Source organism: Tachyglossus aculeatus, chromosome 8 (genome assembly GCF_015852505.1).
Source record: "Tachyglossus aculeatus isolate mTacAcu1 chromosome 8, mTacAcu1.pri, whole genome shotgun sequence".
NCBI lineage: Eukaryota > Metazoa > Chordata > Mammalia > Monotremata > Tachyglossidae > Tachyglossus > Tachyglossus aculeatus.
Window position 1 is genome coordinate 15,906,732 of NC_052073.1, and position 18,512 is coordinate 15,925,243.

Genomic DNA, 18,512 nt, shown 5'->3' on the forward strand with positions numbered 1-18,512 from the left:
GAACTGGGACAAAGCCTCTGAGGGAAGCTTGATTGGACTGTAGATTCCAGTGTAAATGGTCACCATGAGATTAGCAAACTGGAAAGCCAATCATTTCCTGTCATTGTCTACGGACAGACCTGTCTTCCTGAATAGACATGAGTGGGACAGAGAAAGTGAGAAGTGATAGAGGGGTCTAGAGAAGGGAGAGAGCAACAGGGAAAAGCTGACACCTTGCTGCTGGGGGCAGTTCAAACCCTGGATCTGAGATCCTATCTCCTAGAATCTGGAGATCCTGTCCATTCTGCTACTCCTAATGAAGAATGCCACTGGATCAGTAGCTGACTCTGTGGGGACTTTGTCATGGAGGAGAAGTGCAGCAGAGCCATCTTGTTGACATCAGAATTGCCAGAAGCTCACATTCTTCACCCTGGTCTGGCCCAACACCTCCCAAAAGACCTAACCTGCTCAAGAACTTAACCTAGCATCCTGATACTGAATATGTAATAGGGAGGAAAACATTTTCCTCCCTGCTTGACTCCAGCCCACACAAACATCCCTCCACCGACTTAGACAACTTATTTTCCCATTCACAAGAAGCATAAATGGGTTCACTGCCTTCTGCTCATGGAAAGTAGCCCCCCCTCCCCCTTCCCTTCTACAAATCTTTCTTTTTGGAAAGCATTACCTCTGCATCTCCTCCGCTTCTGTTCCTCCAGCCTTTCTTCTCTTTTCAGTTGAATTTCATATTGCTTCCTCAGCTTGAGGGCTGACTTGGAGTTGTTTGTCCAGGCATCATAAGCTAGCTGTCAGAAGAGGTCATCAATTTCTGAGTTCCAGACATCAAAATTTTTTGTATAAAAAAAGTTAACACATCTAATGAGGCCCATTTCTACTTCTATACTCTGATCTTTAGTAAGTCTTCATAAACAGCAATTATCAGAAGGATAGTAGTTAATCAAGTGAGATGGAAAACTAGAGCTGTAGTTCTGAATAAATTACTTTTAGAACTAATTGCACCTTTAAGAACAGCTCTTGGTATTACAAAGTATTTCAAATTCTTCCTGGCAGTTGAAGCAAAATTAATCCAAAAGTCAAAATGCAACATGAATGCTCTTTTGGTTCTCTCATCATCAGGTTCTTTCTCTGCACCACATGAAACAAAAATGAAAACCTAAAACCATCTGCACATTAAAGTGTGTGCTGCAGTGAAAATATTTCTGCACTGAGAAACCCAAGGAATTTCCTTTGATGTAAATGACTCCCCAGAACTGAACCAGAATATACAGGAAGTTGTATCAAGCAGTAATAACAATTAACAATAATAATGGCAATTATGAAGCCCTTACTATGCACTAAGTGTTAGAGTAGATACAAAATAATCAGATCAGATTCAATCCCCATCCCACACAGGGCTCACAGTTTCATTTCCTGGTTATAGTTTCACAAATGTCAAGCAACAGGAATCTGGTATTACTTTTTTAAAAATAGTATTTGTTAAGTTCTAAGTGCCAGTCACTGAATTAAGCACTGGGATAGAGAAGCAGCGTGGCACAGTGGAAAGAGCTCAGGCTTTGGAGTCAGAGGTCATGGGTTCAAATCCCGGCTCCACCAATTGTCAGCTGTGTGACTTCGGGCAAGTCACTTCACTTCTCTGGGCCTCAGTTACCGCATCTGTAAAATGGGGATTAAAACTGTGAGCCCCCACCATGGGACAATCTGATCACCTTGTAACCTCCCCAGTGCTTAGTACAGTGCTTTGCACATAGTAAGTGCTTAATAAATGCCATCATTATTATTATTATTATTATTATAAACCCATCGGTTGGCCACAGTCCAATTCCACATGGGGCTCACAGTATTAATCCCCATTTTACAGATGAGGTAATTGAGGCACAGAGAAGTTGTGACTTACCCAAGGTTAAAGAACAGACAAGTGGCAGAGTCAGTATTAGAATCCAGGTCCTTCTCACTCCCAAACCTGTGCTCTATCCATTAGGACACTCTGATTCTCATCTTGTCTCCTTATGCCTTTCTTTCCAGCAGAATTACACAGTTAATGTATTTGAATAGTTCTAGATTCATATTCTAGTAAGAAATGTAGTACCTGGAAGGCAGTTTTTGGCTTTGGAAATTCTTCTTTTTCTTCGTCCTCATCTTCCTCCTCACTATCTGTCTCAAAGAGGCTGTAGCTTCCCTCCTGTACCACTTAGAATAATTTTGCAGAAAAGAACAGTACATGGTTCGGTGTGCCGGCTAAAAAAACTATATTCAGCAATCAGACACTATTAGGTCTTTTTACATTACTGTAAAAAGATGATGAAATTCCATTTCATATAGCAAGAACAACAAAAATTATGTTACAACACCGCCCTTTATTTTTAGCAATTCTCTGACAGATCTTTGAGATATCCCATTATTTTCCTGATGGATATATTAAAAAATCTTATTAACTTCCAGAATATAAAACCCCAGCTCTTTGTGGACCTTACACTCATTAACTCATAGACAGGTTTGTCTGTCAGTAAACTTACTGGAGGGATGATGGACCCAAGGCTGCCACCATTTCTTCTGGTCTCCAGTCTCCTTCAAGCCACTGTCACCTGCAAATATATCACATACAGAGTGCCACTCTGCTTGATGAGGTACAGAGTTACAATTATCATCCTAAAGACAATTTTCTCACCTTGCCATATATAAAATCACCATCCATTGCTTCAGAAAAAAAAGCACAAAACTATTACTCCCATTTCTTTTGTTCCCTTGCCCTTGGAAAGATTTTATTTTTGATAACTCAAAAGGAAACATTTGTGATGCATTACCCCCAAGAGATCAGACCCAGAGGCAGGTGCCAAATGCACTCTCTTAACCTGGGAAGGAATTTTATTTGGTTTCACAATGTTGAAACTGTCCAACCTCAAGCAGGCCATCTGGTAGTTGAGTGGAACCAACCCAGTTGGTCATGAAGGTTCCTTCCACTGATCTCAAGGGCCAGAGCTACTCTTTCCTCCCGTCCCACAACTGCCCAATATGAAATCCTACTTGCCTGCTGAGTCCAGACTCTCATTAGACCCACCGCTCTCCATTTCATCCTTACCACGTGGATGTCCTTCTGCTTCAGTTTTCTGAGGGCTAGGGTTTTTCACTTCCAAGTCCCCTGGGTTCATGCTGACTTGCTTTGCACTTGCTATTTTCTTTTGCTTTGTTTTGATCTTATCCATTCTGCCAATTAAAAATAAAGATACAGAGAACCTTTCGTTGTTCAGCAAAAACTTCATGGGCACGTGTTTACCTCAGAATTGTTCTTCACCCACCCAAATCATAACCAAGGCCACAAAACTAACTAAAATGTTTACAGCTACAGGAAAAAGTAGCTTTCGGGAATGGTTATCCAAATGTGTTTGAGTCACAGAAAGGAGGAATCAAGGAGCAAAAAGACTGTTGGCTTGTTGATTTTTTCCCCATACCAAGCCTGGAATACCCCTGAAATGCACGATCCTGAAAGATATATTTGGCTCATGGCTCTCTCAGCTTTGGGATCCAGTTTGGTCTGAGGCTCTTTTGGCCATCTCAAACCTGTACAACCGTGTCACAACCTCTCCTGGAAAGGTCCAGAATCACCCTGGTCTCAAACGACCAATCTGGATTTCCAGAGTCTCCTGCCCACCAACAGAGAAGCCATAGCACAGACCTGATGTGTTTGGGTAAAACTGGACACTTATCAATACCTTTTCTTCCCTGGGCATCCCTCCCACTCCATCATCACACTGGGAGGAAAATAGTAGCCAAATACCATTGGCCACCTATCACCAGCTAAAGTTGGACAGCTTCCCATTTCCACCGTCATTAAATTGATTTCTAAGGTTGGAATGGAGCAATCACCCATGTTTCTTATCACAAGAAGCTATCGAGGCATGTATACTCAGATTACAAATTCTACCACTCAGCCCCATTGTTATTATTTTCCTAGTGACACTTTAGACTTTTCCTCTTAGTACGATTTTGAAAATGGATGGCTGCGAGAGGGACAGAAGGTAAAGTTATACAATCATGTTCAGAAAGAAAAAACTATGATGAAAGTACACCTCACAAAGCCTAAGATATTAGATTGCACACACTTTTATTGAACAGCTCCCAAGCCCTGGAACAATGCTCTGCACCCAATAGATGCTGAAAAAATACTGATGATCATGATGTGACTAATGGGATTTAATTAAAGAGTATACATATCTGAGTGACCCAACTTACTGTTTGGTTGTGGCTAGTTTTGATTTTCTCTCTTTTTCTTCTTGGATTACAATCGACTTTTGGAATTTCAGTTCAAACATCTCTGCTCCCCTAAATATGCAAGGAAAAATGTACGTAATTACAGTACATATTATGTGTACAGCATTTCACAGACATTCATGGAAAAACCCCAAAACCCAGAAAACATTTTTGTGCCCTGATGCAGAAAAGAACTGGTTTAGTTAGGCAACCACTAGCAGGATACATTTTGTTATTCACAAGCGATTTCCCCCAACTCACTCCTTCCTGGATGATACATGTTTTTACTTTCAAGTTCTGTTCCACTGTTCAAAGACTTCTCAGCCTTTAGCAAATTGCAGGAAGTCCATAAATAATAACTGATGAAGGAAAAGCCTTCCTTTTATTCCGCTGTTGTTATAAAATCACCCTCTAAACTCCACTCAAGAGAAATTTCAGAGCTTTTTGAGTTAGGATGTGTCACTGGACAATTTATATTATTTTATTTAAGCACTTACAACGTGCCAGACACTGTACTAAGCACTGGAATAGATACAAGCTAATCACGTTGGACACAGTCCATGTCCCACATGGAGCTCACAGCATTAATCTCCATTTTACAGATGAGGTAACTGAGGCACATAGAAGTTAAGTAACTTGCCCAAGGTCACACACCAGGTAATTTGGCATAGCCAGGATGTGAATCCAGGTCCTTCTGACACCCAACCCTGTGCTCCATCCACTAGGTCATGCTGCTTTTTTAAAGGCAATCTGGCTCAAGAAGTAGTAAGAAAGGAGGGAAAAGATTGATGAAGTTGGGCCTAAACCACATGGAACTGCTGTAGGCCCACTGGAAAGAGCACAGGACAAGGAGTTAGGAAATCAGATTCTGTTCTCGACTCCGCCAACTTGCTGGTCATCCGAACTTGAGCAATACTGCCTTGGTGCTTTAATTCATCTGTAAAATGGGGTTAAAATTCCTCTTTTCCCTCCCTCAAACTGTGAGCCCCATGTGGCACAGGAACTATGACTTATCTGATCATCTTACCTACCCCAGTGCTTTGCACATTGTAAATGCTTAATAGCATCATTACAAATCATCTTGTGGCAAAATCAACATCCATTTGGAAAAATGCTATTAATACTTTTTAATCACATTCCTGATTGGAAAACCCAAAGAGTGATATGTTACGTCCATCATACAGAGGATCCTAATTGGCTGGAAGTTGTCTAATGGAGCAATGACTGCCGGGAGTTGCTAGAAGAGTTTCCACAGCTCTCCCACTCTCCTCTTCCTTCTCCAGAAAAAGAATATTTCAAACCTCAAAACTCTTTTATCTTTACTTCATTCAGAGACAAAGAAAATAGGAAAAGAAAGATCAGAGGAGAAAAAAAAAAGCCCACAGCTGCTCCAGGACTGGGCATCACAAGATCCAGAGACCAGGCCAAGCCACTGGGGACAAGAAGGCTTGTTATCTCTTTTCACCCTCTGTCATCTTGCACTGTACAGTTATTACTCCTGTAACGCAAGTGTCAGGGTCTCGATTAACCTAATTTTATGAGGAAATCATGTTATAATTCCCTTGATTCAACAGTGTATGGTTCAAAAAGATGTCCCCTGATGGGCAATTTTCAAATCACATTCCTATGTTACTGTTGTGCCCACCACTAGCAAAATGCTTTACACACTTGCCACTGTTATTTTGCTGTCAAACACTAAGTTGCAAAAGCTTATGGTACAGTATGGTACAATACAGTAAGGGTGAGACTGAGGCTGGGAAGCATTGCATTTTCACCCCTCAGCAGAAACATCTAGATTTTCCAAATACTTCTTTGCACTGTGAGCTGTCCCACGTAACCGGGGAAGCAATAGAAACTTCACCTGAGGCTTCAGCAAACTGGTTCAACTGTTCTTGCCTCATTTATCTTTGATCTGAATATCCAGAACCAAGGTTTCCTCTCCACTTCCCTCCATTTGCAACCACCTGGGCTCCGGTGATTCCCTGGAAATCATCCAAGTCAGCAGCAGAAGGGAACAGGGATGTAGATGAATCCTACAATTTTAAAGCCTAAAATGCAATCCAGTGTCTGTCACTCAGAGCTTCATGGAAAAGCTTGAAGGCAGGGGTGACTGTGGAGGACAATTCCTGCTAATGTTATCTTGGACCCAAGACTCAGTTTGCTGAAATGAGTTAAAATCATTTTCCACATACACTCCTACCACATGCAGATTTTGCACAAAGGTAGAATGAGTTTTGGCCAAAGTCATTTTTCCCTTTCATTCATATTTTCTGGAACTTTTCCATTTAAACCGTGACAACTGAAAATCTACATACGCTTAGCCAACGTCCCTTAACTAGAAGCTAAGCAATCTCAGATTGCTCCTCTTTTATAGTGCACTGCACCATTCATTCAATCACATTTATTGAATGAGCAGCGAGTGCTCAACAAATACTAACACTCCTACTACTATTAAACGCCTTTCAAGTCATTAATACTGTAACTACTGGAGCTTAAGACAATTGCATAAATTTGTGCTTCAAAGGATCATCAGTGCAGAATCAAAGTTTAAAAGATTATCCCCAGAACTCTACCTCCCTGGGGACAGTGAGCCAATGATAACTGCCTCTGTTGTCTCCAAAATGCAGATGGCATACCTGGAAGCCAAGATCCTGGTGGCCCGCAGCTCAGCTGCTACATAAAGGTGGTAATAGCTTGTGAAAATTCTTCGCTGGATTAGAAGGAAGGTAAAACAAAGTACATCCCAAAAAATCCCAGCTTCCTTCTCAGGCAATTCACAATCCTCATCATCAGGAATGGCTGTAGAAAAGAGATATATATGTATCATCAAAGAAAGTAACTCTTTTCCTTTTTGGGAAATAATAAACTGACACGTGAAACTACTGCCTAGTGAATGATGGAAACAGGAAATCCTGGTCCACATATTTCACTATGAACGACCTTCACCTATCCCAAACCCAGCATACTAGTCTTTAAAGCCAGTACTGCTGTTTCTGAAAGACAGGGATGTGATCTTTATTTCTCTTTCAAGACAGAAAGATTGCCTAATGACCAGAGTGAAGAGGCTGGAACATCCAATTGAAAAAGCTGAGACCTACTCGGTGGTCTTGTGCACTGGATACCAGCAAAAGCATAAAATTCTTTTGCAACCCAACATATGCTTTTAGACTGTGAGCCCACTGTTGGGTAGGGACTGTCTCTATATGTTGCCAACCTTGTACTTCCCAAGCGCTTAGTACAGTGCTCTGCACACAGTAAGCGCTCAATAAATACGATTGATGATGATGATATGCTACCCAAGCCCAGATCTTGCCTGCCTAGCCTGTGTGGAATCCCAGAAACTCAGCAACAGAGTCCACTAGGTGATTCTTCCAGGTTTATGCTGCCTCTACTGCACAGGGCTTTTATTTGGGGTTGCTAATCTTGGTGAGCTGCTGCTATGAACATCCATGAAATGTTGGCAGCATTTCAGCCACCGAGGTCACAAACTGTCCCTTAGCCAAAATGTCCCTAAATAAGGAAGACCCCCCCTGTCCCCCCGAGAGATATCAGAAGAGTGTCAAAGTCCAGCCCAAGCTCATCTAAGTTTGGCTTTGGCCCAGAGCCATTTGGCCCATTGGTTTGGATTGTTAAACTGAGCAGAACCCAACTGAGCTGATGCTGACGCTCTACTTCCCAACTGCTCACTCATCCATGCTCCATCCATCCTCAGTTTTCGCCACCTATAAAATCAGCCCCGACCTGTCTCACAAAAGTTTTGAGAGAAAAAGTACACATTTGGTAGTTCTAATTCTGGCTCTGCCACTTGCCTATTGTGCAATCTGGGCAAGTCACTTAATCTCTTAGCGCTTCGGTTTACCTCATTTATAAAATGGAGGCTAAAATACTTGTTCACCCTCCTACTTAGACTCTGAGTCCCAAGTAGGGCAGGGAAGATGCCTAATCTGATTATCTTGCATCTAACCCCAGCACTAGTAAGCACTTGGTAAACCCCTTCAATATTAATTTGAAAGTTTTGTAGTTGTAGGAAGGGAGATCATATACAAAATCATTATAATTTTTTTGGAGGCAAAGGCTTAGAGGGAATTTTCCCCCACGCTTCTGATTCCCAAATTAAAGTCCTTCACTAGTTGCAATAGGGCAGAACCTTTTTGCTTCTCCATCTCTGAAAAGACCGAAGTTCTATAAAGTTAGTGATAGAGCAGACGTTTCATATTCTCCTCTGTGTGAACTCATTAGCTGGATGTAACTGGAGTCATTAACCAGACATTAGGTCTGAAAGAATCCTCAGCAGCACAGTTTATACATACCCTTTCCTTTTGTTTGTTTTTTTCCAAACTACTTTCTACTTGGAAAATCATGAGTTCATCTCCAAACGTCCAATTTCTATTTCTGTTTTTCTTCACATTCTTACAAAAAAATGCCTGTATCATTCTTGTAGGAACAAGGAGGGCCCTGTTCATTTGTTACCTTTGTGCCTATGTGAAACTTACCTAGGCTATAGCCCTTTACTGTGCAGAACATGCTAAAACTGTGCACAAGCCAGCAGTGGCTACTCAGTAACTTCTCCAGATATGCACAAGCTCCAACCTGCAAGCAGAGAAGAATGGTAGAGGCTCAGCATTCTGTAACATTACCATATTTGTCATCAAGTGCATCTCATAAGTGTGTTTTGTGGAAAGAAGCTTTCTGAAGGAATCTGGGTTTTATCCTCAAGCTACTGGGGCATTTCCTAGCTCAGGAACTTGCTACAAACAGAGAATGGACAAAATAAAAACAAGTCCCTCAATCCTGACACTTCCACAACATTCCAACAGTTTAGCAATGCAGAAAAAATTTAAGAAACTCAATACAGAAAGTCAGTTTTGGACACAAAGAAATATGGGTGTGAAAAAGTAAATAGAAAAGAATGTTGGAAAAAGTGTCTTTTGACTAATATCGATGGGGTGACTGCATCATCCACCCAGGCAAATTTAGCTTAGGACATCAGCCAATCCAGTCCACGGGAATACAACTGGGATGATTTCATCACACCTTGCAGCGGGCTCAGCTGCACAACATGCCTATGGAGGAACGCCCAGTGGTATTGTTGGCAAATAGGAACATTTTTGGAATGTTTACAATGCTTAAATTGCCCATAAATCGGAGAAGAAAGTACTGGCACAGAATTTTAGAACTTTCCTCGGTTTGGCAACACCCACAGCATATGCTACCGAACATTACTGAACTGGAATGTAGGGGGAGTGAGGATGTGGGGGGGGAATGCAGCTGTCTTTTTTTTTAAAACCCACTAATGGGTTCATTTCAGTGGACTGAATACTGTTTGAAGATGCAAACTAGCTGGAGATAGGAGTTAGCCAACACAAGCTATAGGGTAGCAATTTGGGGTTTATAGGAGTCTAGCAAAGCAGCTTCAGTACAAGAAGCTCTACATTACCACATACACATTCTTCCTGTTTCACTTATCTAGATTAGAGAGCCTCAACTTCTAAAGTTTGTAAAGGGCAGTGCTGGAAGAAAATTCCAGCTACCTTTCCCGGTAGCTACGTGCTAGGTAGCTCTCATCAACCTACGTGCAAGATGGTGACACAGGAGCACACCCAGTCTGTGCCCTGATGGAAGGAGCCCCAGAAAAAGGGGTAGGATAATAATAATTATTATTATGATGGCATTTGTTAAGCACATACTATGTGCAAAGCACTGTTCTAAGCGCTGGGAGGAATACAAGGTGATCAGCTTGTCCCGCATGGGTCTCACAGGCTTAATCCCCATTTTACAGATGAGGTCACTGAGGCTCAGAGAATTGAAGTGACTTTCCCAAGGTCACACAACAGACACATGACAGAGTCGGGATTATAACTCACGACCTCTGACTCCCAAGCCCAGGCTCTTTTCACTGAGCCACGCTGACCCCAAACAGTTTGGAAAGGATCTTCACCAACAGGACACTTTGGTCCATACTGGGGAAGAAGTGAGCACAGTGGCTCTACTTCCATCTCTCTCACCCACTACCATCAGAATTTACTTAAAGTGCACCTAGGAAGCACTTAATAAATACTACTACTACTAACTGTTAATTATAGATTAGAAGGGGGAGTCTTCAGCCTCCTCTGCTCCTTACCATTCTTAGTGTGGGCCAAACTGCCCACACCCATGATGAGTGAAGCAGATTTGCCTAGAGCAAAGAGCATGGGGCTGGGAGTCAAAGGATGTGGAGTCTAATCCCAGCTCAGCCACTTGTCTGTTGTTTGCCTCAGTTTCTTATCTGAAAAGTGGGGATTAAATCCTCCATCCTCCAATTTAAACTGTGAGCCCCATGTGGGATAGGGATTGTATCCAACCCGATTATCTTGTACCTACCCCAGCGCTTATTACAGTGCCAGGAGTACAGCGTCTGGCCCATGGTAAGCACTTAACATGTACCATTACCTCTTCCCACTTCCCCTGCCAAACACAAAACAAAACAGAAAAACCTGACAACTTTCCCCCATTTCCAAATATTTTAGAAGCAGCTTCAGCCTTCTCTGTTCTGTTCCTGTACTTCTAGAGAAGAACAGCAGAAGCAGCGTGGCTCAGTGGAAAGAGCCCGGCTTTGGAGTCAGAGGTCATGGGTTCAAATCCCGGCTCCGCCAATTGTCAGCTGTGTGACTTTGGGCAAGTCACTTAACTTCTCTGGGCCTCAGTTACCTCACTGTAAAATGGGGATTAAGACTGTGAGCCCCACGTGGGACAACCTGATCACCTTGTAACCTCCCCAGCGCTTAGAACAGTGCTTTGCACATAGTAAGTGTTTAATAAATGCCACTATTATTATTATTATTATTATTATTATATGGAGACTTCAGGTAATATGAATCTTAGCTTCCTGATCCACTGGTGCTCCTTCAAGCCCTCTGGCGCAGCCAGCTTTCTGCCCAACCACGGCTCAAGTCCCACCTGAAAACTCTTCCCTCCCAACAGCTCCCACCCAAAAATGGGCCTCCTGCCCCCACTTCAGGTATCCTCGCCCAGCTTGCTTGCCTACTTGTCACATATCTACAGATAAAAGAGTGCAGAGGACCACTAGAACTGGTGGGGCAGGCTAGTAGTTTGCAAATTCCTTGAAGGCAGGGTTCATATCTATTAGTACAGTAGAACTCCAGAACTAGCACAGCAGAACACTCCCAAGCACTTAGTACAAGGCTCTGCTTACAGTAGATGTTCAGTAAATACGATTGATTGAACTCCCTCCACCTTAAACTGCAAGCCCCACATGGACTGTGTCCACATAATATCACACTTACCCCAGCACAAAGTACAAGGCATATAGTGAGGGGATAACATTATTATTATCTTGATTGAGGTAGCTGATAGTCCCTCCTTCATGGGAGGGGAAGATTACCCAGCTGAGGAGAATTTGTACAACTCAGGATTCAACGGTGGTAAGAACAGCAGAAAGTCCTGGCCATTACAGGCCTGGAAAGTGGCAAGGTAGCTTGTGCTTCCACGAGTAAGGATTATAGGCTCATCCTGGTACTCCACCGAACCCCTACCTAGACAGTTGTGGAGAGGGAAACCTCTCCCAACCTCCTCTTCCCCAACCCACACCCTTTCCCCTCCCTTCTGTCATTGACAGAGAGTCATATTTACATTGATATATTCTCACTACAATATTCACAGCCATACGTATGTGGAAACTTTTTCCCCATGTACTCAGCCCACACACACATAGCATAGACATATACATAGCCATACTTACAGACCCACAACATACCGAAACAAATGTAACCATTTCTCCATGCCCAGGTGCGCGCGTGTGCGCGCACACACACACACACACACATATGCCCACACTCTAATGGGGAACAAAAACATGCCTACTTGTGGCTACAGAGAACCACAGCCATAAGAGAGAACACACAGCGACACAAACACATGAACCCACACAATATTCAAAGTCAGAAAGAATACAGCAGCAGATAAAAGCTCTCTGGAGAGAAAATTATAGAGAAGGTAAGGGGAAACAGAAAGGAAGCCAGGGGAAGAATAAGCCCTGGATGAAAGTCAGGTATTCCTGATGATTAGGAATATTTTTGCATTTATTTAAACCTTTTGCAAACACATTTTGGATTGTGACATCACTTTATTTTGGCAATGATTTTACGACAGAAGAATTAAGCTAAAATAAGATCCAGCTAAGGGAAGGATAATACATACGGAAAGGAGGTTCTTCAGGGCTATCACCAGGACATTGTAAGCAATCAGGTAGTCCCACTTGTGGAGAATAAACTTGACTGGCTTCAGAAGGAGGCTACTTCCATAGAGCATGAAGTAGAAAAAGGCCACTATGTAACCAAAGCAGAAGATGTTGACTCGAGCTGTCCCAGAGAGGAAAACCACTCCAAGCACAAACCAGAAGAGGTAACTGAACACAATCACTTTAGCCATATCCAGATAGGACCTATAAGGTGGGGTAGAAAAACAGAAAACAAATACTTGTTTCCTACAGTAGCACAAACTCATTCCCTCCTTTTGGGGAAGAGGACAACTATCCCATGCTTATCCCATAACAGGAACAGAAAGAAAAAAGTACTTTGGGAATAGAAAGATGGGGAAAGGAGCTCAGTGAACAAGGCTTAGTGAACCATGGCCCTTATCTTTGATTCCCTCCTGACCTTTATGGTCCCATATAGTCAACCACTAAATCATGTTTTTAGAACCATCATAACATTGTCTCCATTCCCAAGATTTAAATTTTGTCCAGGAGCTGGCTCTCTCTCACTTAGTGCAATATCCTCCTTACCTGTTACCCAACATCCTGTTTTGCCCTTCTGCTATCCTTTTTCTAATGTAATAGTGAAACCATCTTTCAGGAATTCTTCTATGATTTTATTATTTTAAGAAGACTCATGTTCTGGTGCAAAGAACACAGGGCTGGGAACCATGAGACCTATGTTCTTATCATCGGTCTGCCATTGGCCTGCTATGTGACCTTGGCAAGTCCCTTAATCTCTCTGTACCTCAATTTCCTCGTTTGTAAAATGGGGATTTAAATACTCTGTCCTCCCTCTCCTTCAGACTGTGAGCCCCATTTTGACCATATCATTTATCTCCTCAAATCTCTTTGCTGGTGCCTGGGCCCTTTTGGTGTTGGACCTCAAAGTGGAGTGCCAGCTAATGCCACATACTGATCAGACCTTCACCCTCACTTTCCTGCTACCCAACTTCCAATTAAACCAGGTTATCTTCTAAACATTTCTTTCTAATGTTGAGCCTTTGTCCAGTGCAGTGAGAAGAAATAGGTTCTTTGCTCCATCTAAAGTGGGAACCAACTTTCTTCCATCCCATAAAAATTGGTCCTGTAAAGGCTCATTTCTCTTAAAACCTCCCAGGCTGAAGGGGTGGACCCTTTTTCTTTTCTTATTTCTACTCTTCAAACCCAACTCACCTTTGCTATTTATGTGTCCAAATAATAATAATAATGGCATTTGTTGAGCACTTACTATGTGCCAAGCACTGTTCTAAGCACTGAGGGGGGAAACAAGGTAATCAGGTTGTCCCACATGGGGCTCAAAGTTTTAATCCCCATTTTACAGATGAGGTAACAGGCACAGAGAAGTTAAGTGACTTGCCCAACGTCACACAGCTGACAAGTGGCAGAGCTGGGATTAGAACCTATGACCTCTGACTGCCAAGCCCATGCTCTTTCCACTGAGCCACGCTGCTTCTCATGTTTAATATGCTGTTGAGACTCCTGATTTATTTGTATTTGCAAGTCTATGTTTGTATGTGTGGCACGCAGATAATTCCTGTTATATGGGGACTTATACTACATAGAATCTATTTGGTGTCATGAATGTCATAGGTGCTCAATAAATTTGTTGTTGATGGGGGAAGAGTAAGATGGATACTCTCTTAGAGTGCTACTATATTTACTCATGTAATTGCCCCACTGGACCAAACCTGTATCTGTAGTTCTCACACTCTGACTCATATCTTCTTTCTACACTGGTGTGGATCACTATCACTTCTTTACAAAAATTACCTTTTATTTCGTCCTCACAAAATTGGGGGAGGAGAGGAAAATAATGCTTGGAAGGAAGTCAAGTATCTTCTTGCGCCTTCCAGAATATTGCCATGAGCCATAAGTCTGGCTCAATAAAAGACAATTCTTATTAAACTGATGAATATACTTAAGAAAGGAATTATATCTTGGAAATAAAAAGCAATTCAAAAACTGGAGAGGGAGGCATCCTTCCATAGGGCCCAGGGACGTGACAGAAGGAGCCAGGGTCAGGGGAGTGACTCAAAAAGTTTCTGAATATTGGTCCTTATTTAGTTATTCAAGCTAGAATCTTTAAAATCATCCCGTTTTCCTTTCCTTTCAAAGCATCCTACGCTTTTTTGTAGGTGAAACTTCAGCCTTTTGGGCTTATTTCAAATGTATGCTCTCATGACCTCTATCCAGATCAAAAACAATAACAGCCAAATCTTACCGACAATAAATAAAGTTTGGTACTGGGCTGAATTGGCTGAGGTCTTCTGAGATTAAATCTCGACTTATCTCCACATTATCTCCTGCCTGCATTCTTACAGAAGCTTTGTTCTCATCTTCAAACACTTGCCACTGCAGAGAGGCATACAGCAGGAGCAAAAAATCATCTGGGAGGAGACAAAGGAAAGAAACAGGCTATTTACAGAGTGCTGCTTTCCACCTGCTTTTAGGCAAAGGGAGAGATGAAAAATAAAGGTTCGTGCTTCTTAAATACTGTAAACGTCCATATATTTTTCAAAATCTGTATATTTAAAGACATTACATTAACCTTTCTCTAGAAACCATTTTATCACTTTGTTAAACTGAAAAATAAACAGACACTTGCCAACTTTCCAGGAATTGTTAAGGAAGCATTAGCAGGATCAGCCACAAGTCTCTGTATTAAAGGACATTTGGCTCTCTGCTCTGCATTTTAGAAATGGAGACTGCTTTGGATTTAAAACAAGATCTTAGATTTAATACCTCTGTTTTTCTGATTTGAGATGTCTTTTGAAGAACTGCAGAGGCCACAAGAAGGAAAGATGATCTATCTGCTGGCAAGGGCTCAGAGGGGAACAACTCCAATTCCTGAAATGCCTTTTCACCTTACTAGGCTTTATATGTGCCAAAAGACTTGAAATTCCAATTATTTTTAAAGGAGATGGGAGGAGCACTCTGGACTTCATATACTTACAAATTAGAAAATTGGCATCTGGCTTCTTGGAAAAATCTGGAAGATACAACCACTTAATAAGATTTGAATGTATTGCAGCACTTGAGGTTCTCCATGGGTAGTCTGTAAAACAAAAATTCATTTCATTTTTTTCATTTAAAACAAAGCTCAATGGGTCTATAGTTCAGCAATACTATTTTCAAATTTCATTAGAATGGCTGAAATGTTGCATGAAATATCTAACCTTTTAAAATAATGTGTCAAATTTTTGTGATTTTGTTACTTTGAGAAGCAATATGGCATAGTGGAGGGAACACAAGGCTGGGAGTCATGAGGCCTGGGTTCTTATCACAGCTCTGCCACTGGCCTGCTGTGTGAGCGTGGCAAATCACTTAACCTCTCTGTGCCTCACATTCCTCATTTGTATAATGGGAAATTAAATATCTGTTCTCCCTCTTGCTATGACTGTGAGACCCATTTGGGACAGGGCACTTGTCTTATCTGTTTGCATTATATTTACCCCAGTATTTAGCACAATGCATGGCAAACAGCAAGGAATGTGATCTAGTGAAAAGAACATGGGCCTCAGAATCAGAGGACCTGGGTTCTAATCCTGTTTCTGACAATTTCTTTGTGTGACCTTGGGCAAGTCACTTAACTTTTATGGGCCTTAGTTTCTTCAACTGTGAAATGGGGATTCCATGCCTGTTCCCCCTCCTACTTAGGCTGTGAGCTCCATGTGGGACAGGGACCGTGTCCAACCTGATTAACTTGTATCTACCCCAGTGCTAAGAACAATGCTTGACACAAAGCGCTTAACAAATACCACAATAATATAATAGTAATAATGATAGCAAGCATTTAACAAATGCTATTACTATACTTATTATTATTGTCATTATAACATGACAATATGTTCAGTGTCAGCCTTCTTCACTACATTCTGGAACAACTCAAAGTCCTGGGGAGAAGTGAAAATGTACAGGGTAGAAAGTCCATCTCTACAAACTGAATTCATCTCCATCTCACATAACTCCTTCTGCTAGGGCATAAAGCCTTAGAGAAAATGTAAGAGACACCAAAGTGTGGTACAGAAAAGGAAGGACAGAAGGAGAAAAGAAAATGAAACTTAAAATGTAGGGACAAAGATCACAAAGATAAAGCAAAGTTAGGTAAAGAGAGGGAAAAGGACAGTAGATACCATAAATATAGTGACTGTGAAGTTTTATTTAGGTATAGTCCTAGGTCTAAGATAACTGGAATGTGTGTGCATGAGTTGGATTATGAACCTGCTCTTTATCCCCTCCCCTCTAGAGGAGTCCAATGACCTCACCTATGCAGAAAGCTGGGGGGATTCCAATGCACAATAAATACTGAAAGATCATAATACTGGAGAGGAAAGCACAGTATCTTGGCCAAGCCTCTGCTATTGCTTTTCTCCTTCGACGATTCAACAGGTAAATCAACCAGGCAATGTGAGCCAAAGAGTAGAAGTCCATTCTCTGTCCGATAACATTAAGCGCAATAACAAGGCACATCTGTAAGGCAGCATGAAATACACCAGGTTCACTACAGAAGAATGCCTCAAAAAAAATGATGGAGTCTTAGTTGACAGTCAATAATGAACTGAGATCAATGTGGCATAGCAACAACATTTATCAATAATTATTAACAATTAATAAGCAATAATAATAATGGGATCTCAGTCAGGAAGTTAATTGATTTTATGTTGCATGACAGCAACACATTACAATTGCTTAATTTGATGTAATTAAAGGACAAATAATAGGTGCAATGTTCTTTTCAGTTATTAGTCATTGGCTACCTCTATATAACAAACTACAGTGAAAATTCAGCATGTATTTAAGTTGATCAAAATTGTTATCAAAATCAGAAAAGTCAGGCCCAAAACTTACATTAGGGTCTGACTGAACAATTGGTGTGTCAGCAATCAATCAAGCCAACCAGATAATTGTCATATAAAACCATGATGGGCAAGCCCAGATTTAATTATTTGTTTAAAAGCAGTAGGTTGAGTTATTACAGGGCATGCTACTTTAGCATCAGACTCTGTACAAGAAGCAAGACCCTGCAAGCTACTGGTCCCCAGCCAACGGGGAAAAAAAACAATTTGTGTGAGTCACGGGATCAGGTTAGCCTTACCTCCAACCCAAACTTGTAAAAACTGAAGTTGATGAAGTATTTGATACTACTAAGCAGCCCCTCATCCAGTTGTTCTCGGGTGACACTCTCAAAAATGCTTCCCACCTTAGGCTGCACTTGTTGATTCTGAATCCGGTAGTATGTCTGGTGGCGATATACGGTCATTTCAATTGCCATTAATGCCAAAATGACAATATGGTTCTGCAAGGTCACAGTAAATAGGACCACGGGTTAGTGACACCTGAACTCACGGCAAGTCCTCCCTCACCCCTGTCCTCAATCCCAGTCTCTCACCATTTTTTCTTTGACCTAACTCTATAGCGGACAATGGTACAGAGAGTATGCACCGATGCTGATCATATTTCTAAAACATTGTGCTGCTCATGTCTCCCCGCTCCTCAAAAACTTCCAATGGCTTCCCATTCCTAAGAATGGATTTTTGGTTATGCTTTGATCTTGACACACCTAAGCACGTGGACAGCTCTTATTCAAAAGATAAACCAGTATTTCATTTGAGAAGTTGACTTTATCAGCATCATCCCAACACTAATTACAACATGTGAAAGTCTGGATCTAACAGTTAAGCATGAATGCTCTGGGGAAATCCATATTCCACAGGCCTATGGACCTCTGAATGAATTAGGTAAGGCGACAAACCAGTGTACTAACACCTACCTTCAGGCAGGGCAAAATTTTATCTCCACATTTCCTTAGGCCTCCAAACCAATTCGCTGGATCCACGGGAGCAACATATAATACTGATGTCTGCAGCAGCTCATCCAAGTTGTCATATGGAAGGGTGTTATTCTGAAACAATTCCTGAAAAGACAAAAAAAGCAAAAGCATCATATGCCTGTTTGTATTCTCTCAGTCATCCTCAGACATTTCCTATTGAAAAACAAACATTTAAGTGTCCTC

The 18,512-nt window shown here is 41.6% G+C and overlaps 1 protein-coding gene across 1 annotated transcript in view; it reads right to left on the minus strand.

Moving 5' to 3' along the window:
- LOC119931648 (piezo-type mechanosensitive ion channel component 2-like) overlaps positions 1-18,512 on the minus strand; it is a 71,503-nt gene that overhangs the window by 31,147 nt on the left and 21,844 nt on the right. The window contains exons 20-32 of the mRNA XM_038750477.1: positions 18,270-18,413; positions 17,595-17,795; positions 16,765-16,969; positions 15,453-15,554; positions 14,721-14,886; positions 12,442-12,685; positions 8,739-8,835; positions 6,882-7,044; positions 4,228-4,317; positions 3,077-3,201; positions 2,514-2,582; positions 2,087-2,187; positions 668-785 (exon numbers count right to left, since the gene is read on the minus strand). Coding sequence (XP_038606405.1) covers positions 668-785; positions 2,087-2,187; positions 2,514-2,582; positions 3,077-3,201; positions 4,228-4,317; positions 6,882-7,044; positions 8,739-8,835; positions 12,442-12,685; positions 14,721-14,886; positions 15,453-15,554; positions 16,765-16,969; positions 17,595-17,795; positions 18,270-18,413 — 1,825 coding nt within the window. The remainder of the gene's footprint in view (positions 1-667; positions 786-2,086; positions 2,188-2,513; positions 2,583-3,076; positions 3,202-4,227; positions 4,318-6,881; positions 7,045-8,738; positions 8,836-12,441; positions 12,686-14,720; positions 14,887-15,452; positions 15,555-16,764; positions 16,970-17,594; positions 17,796-18,269; positions 18,414-18,512) is intronic.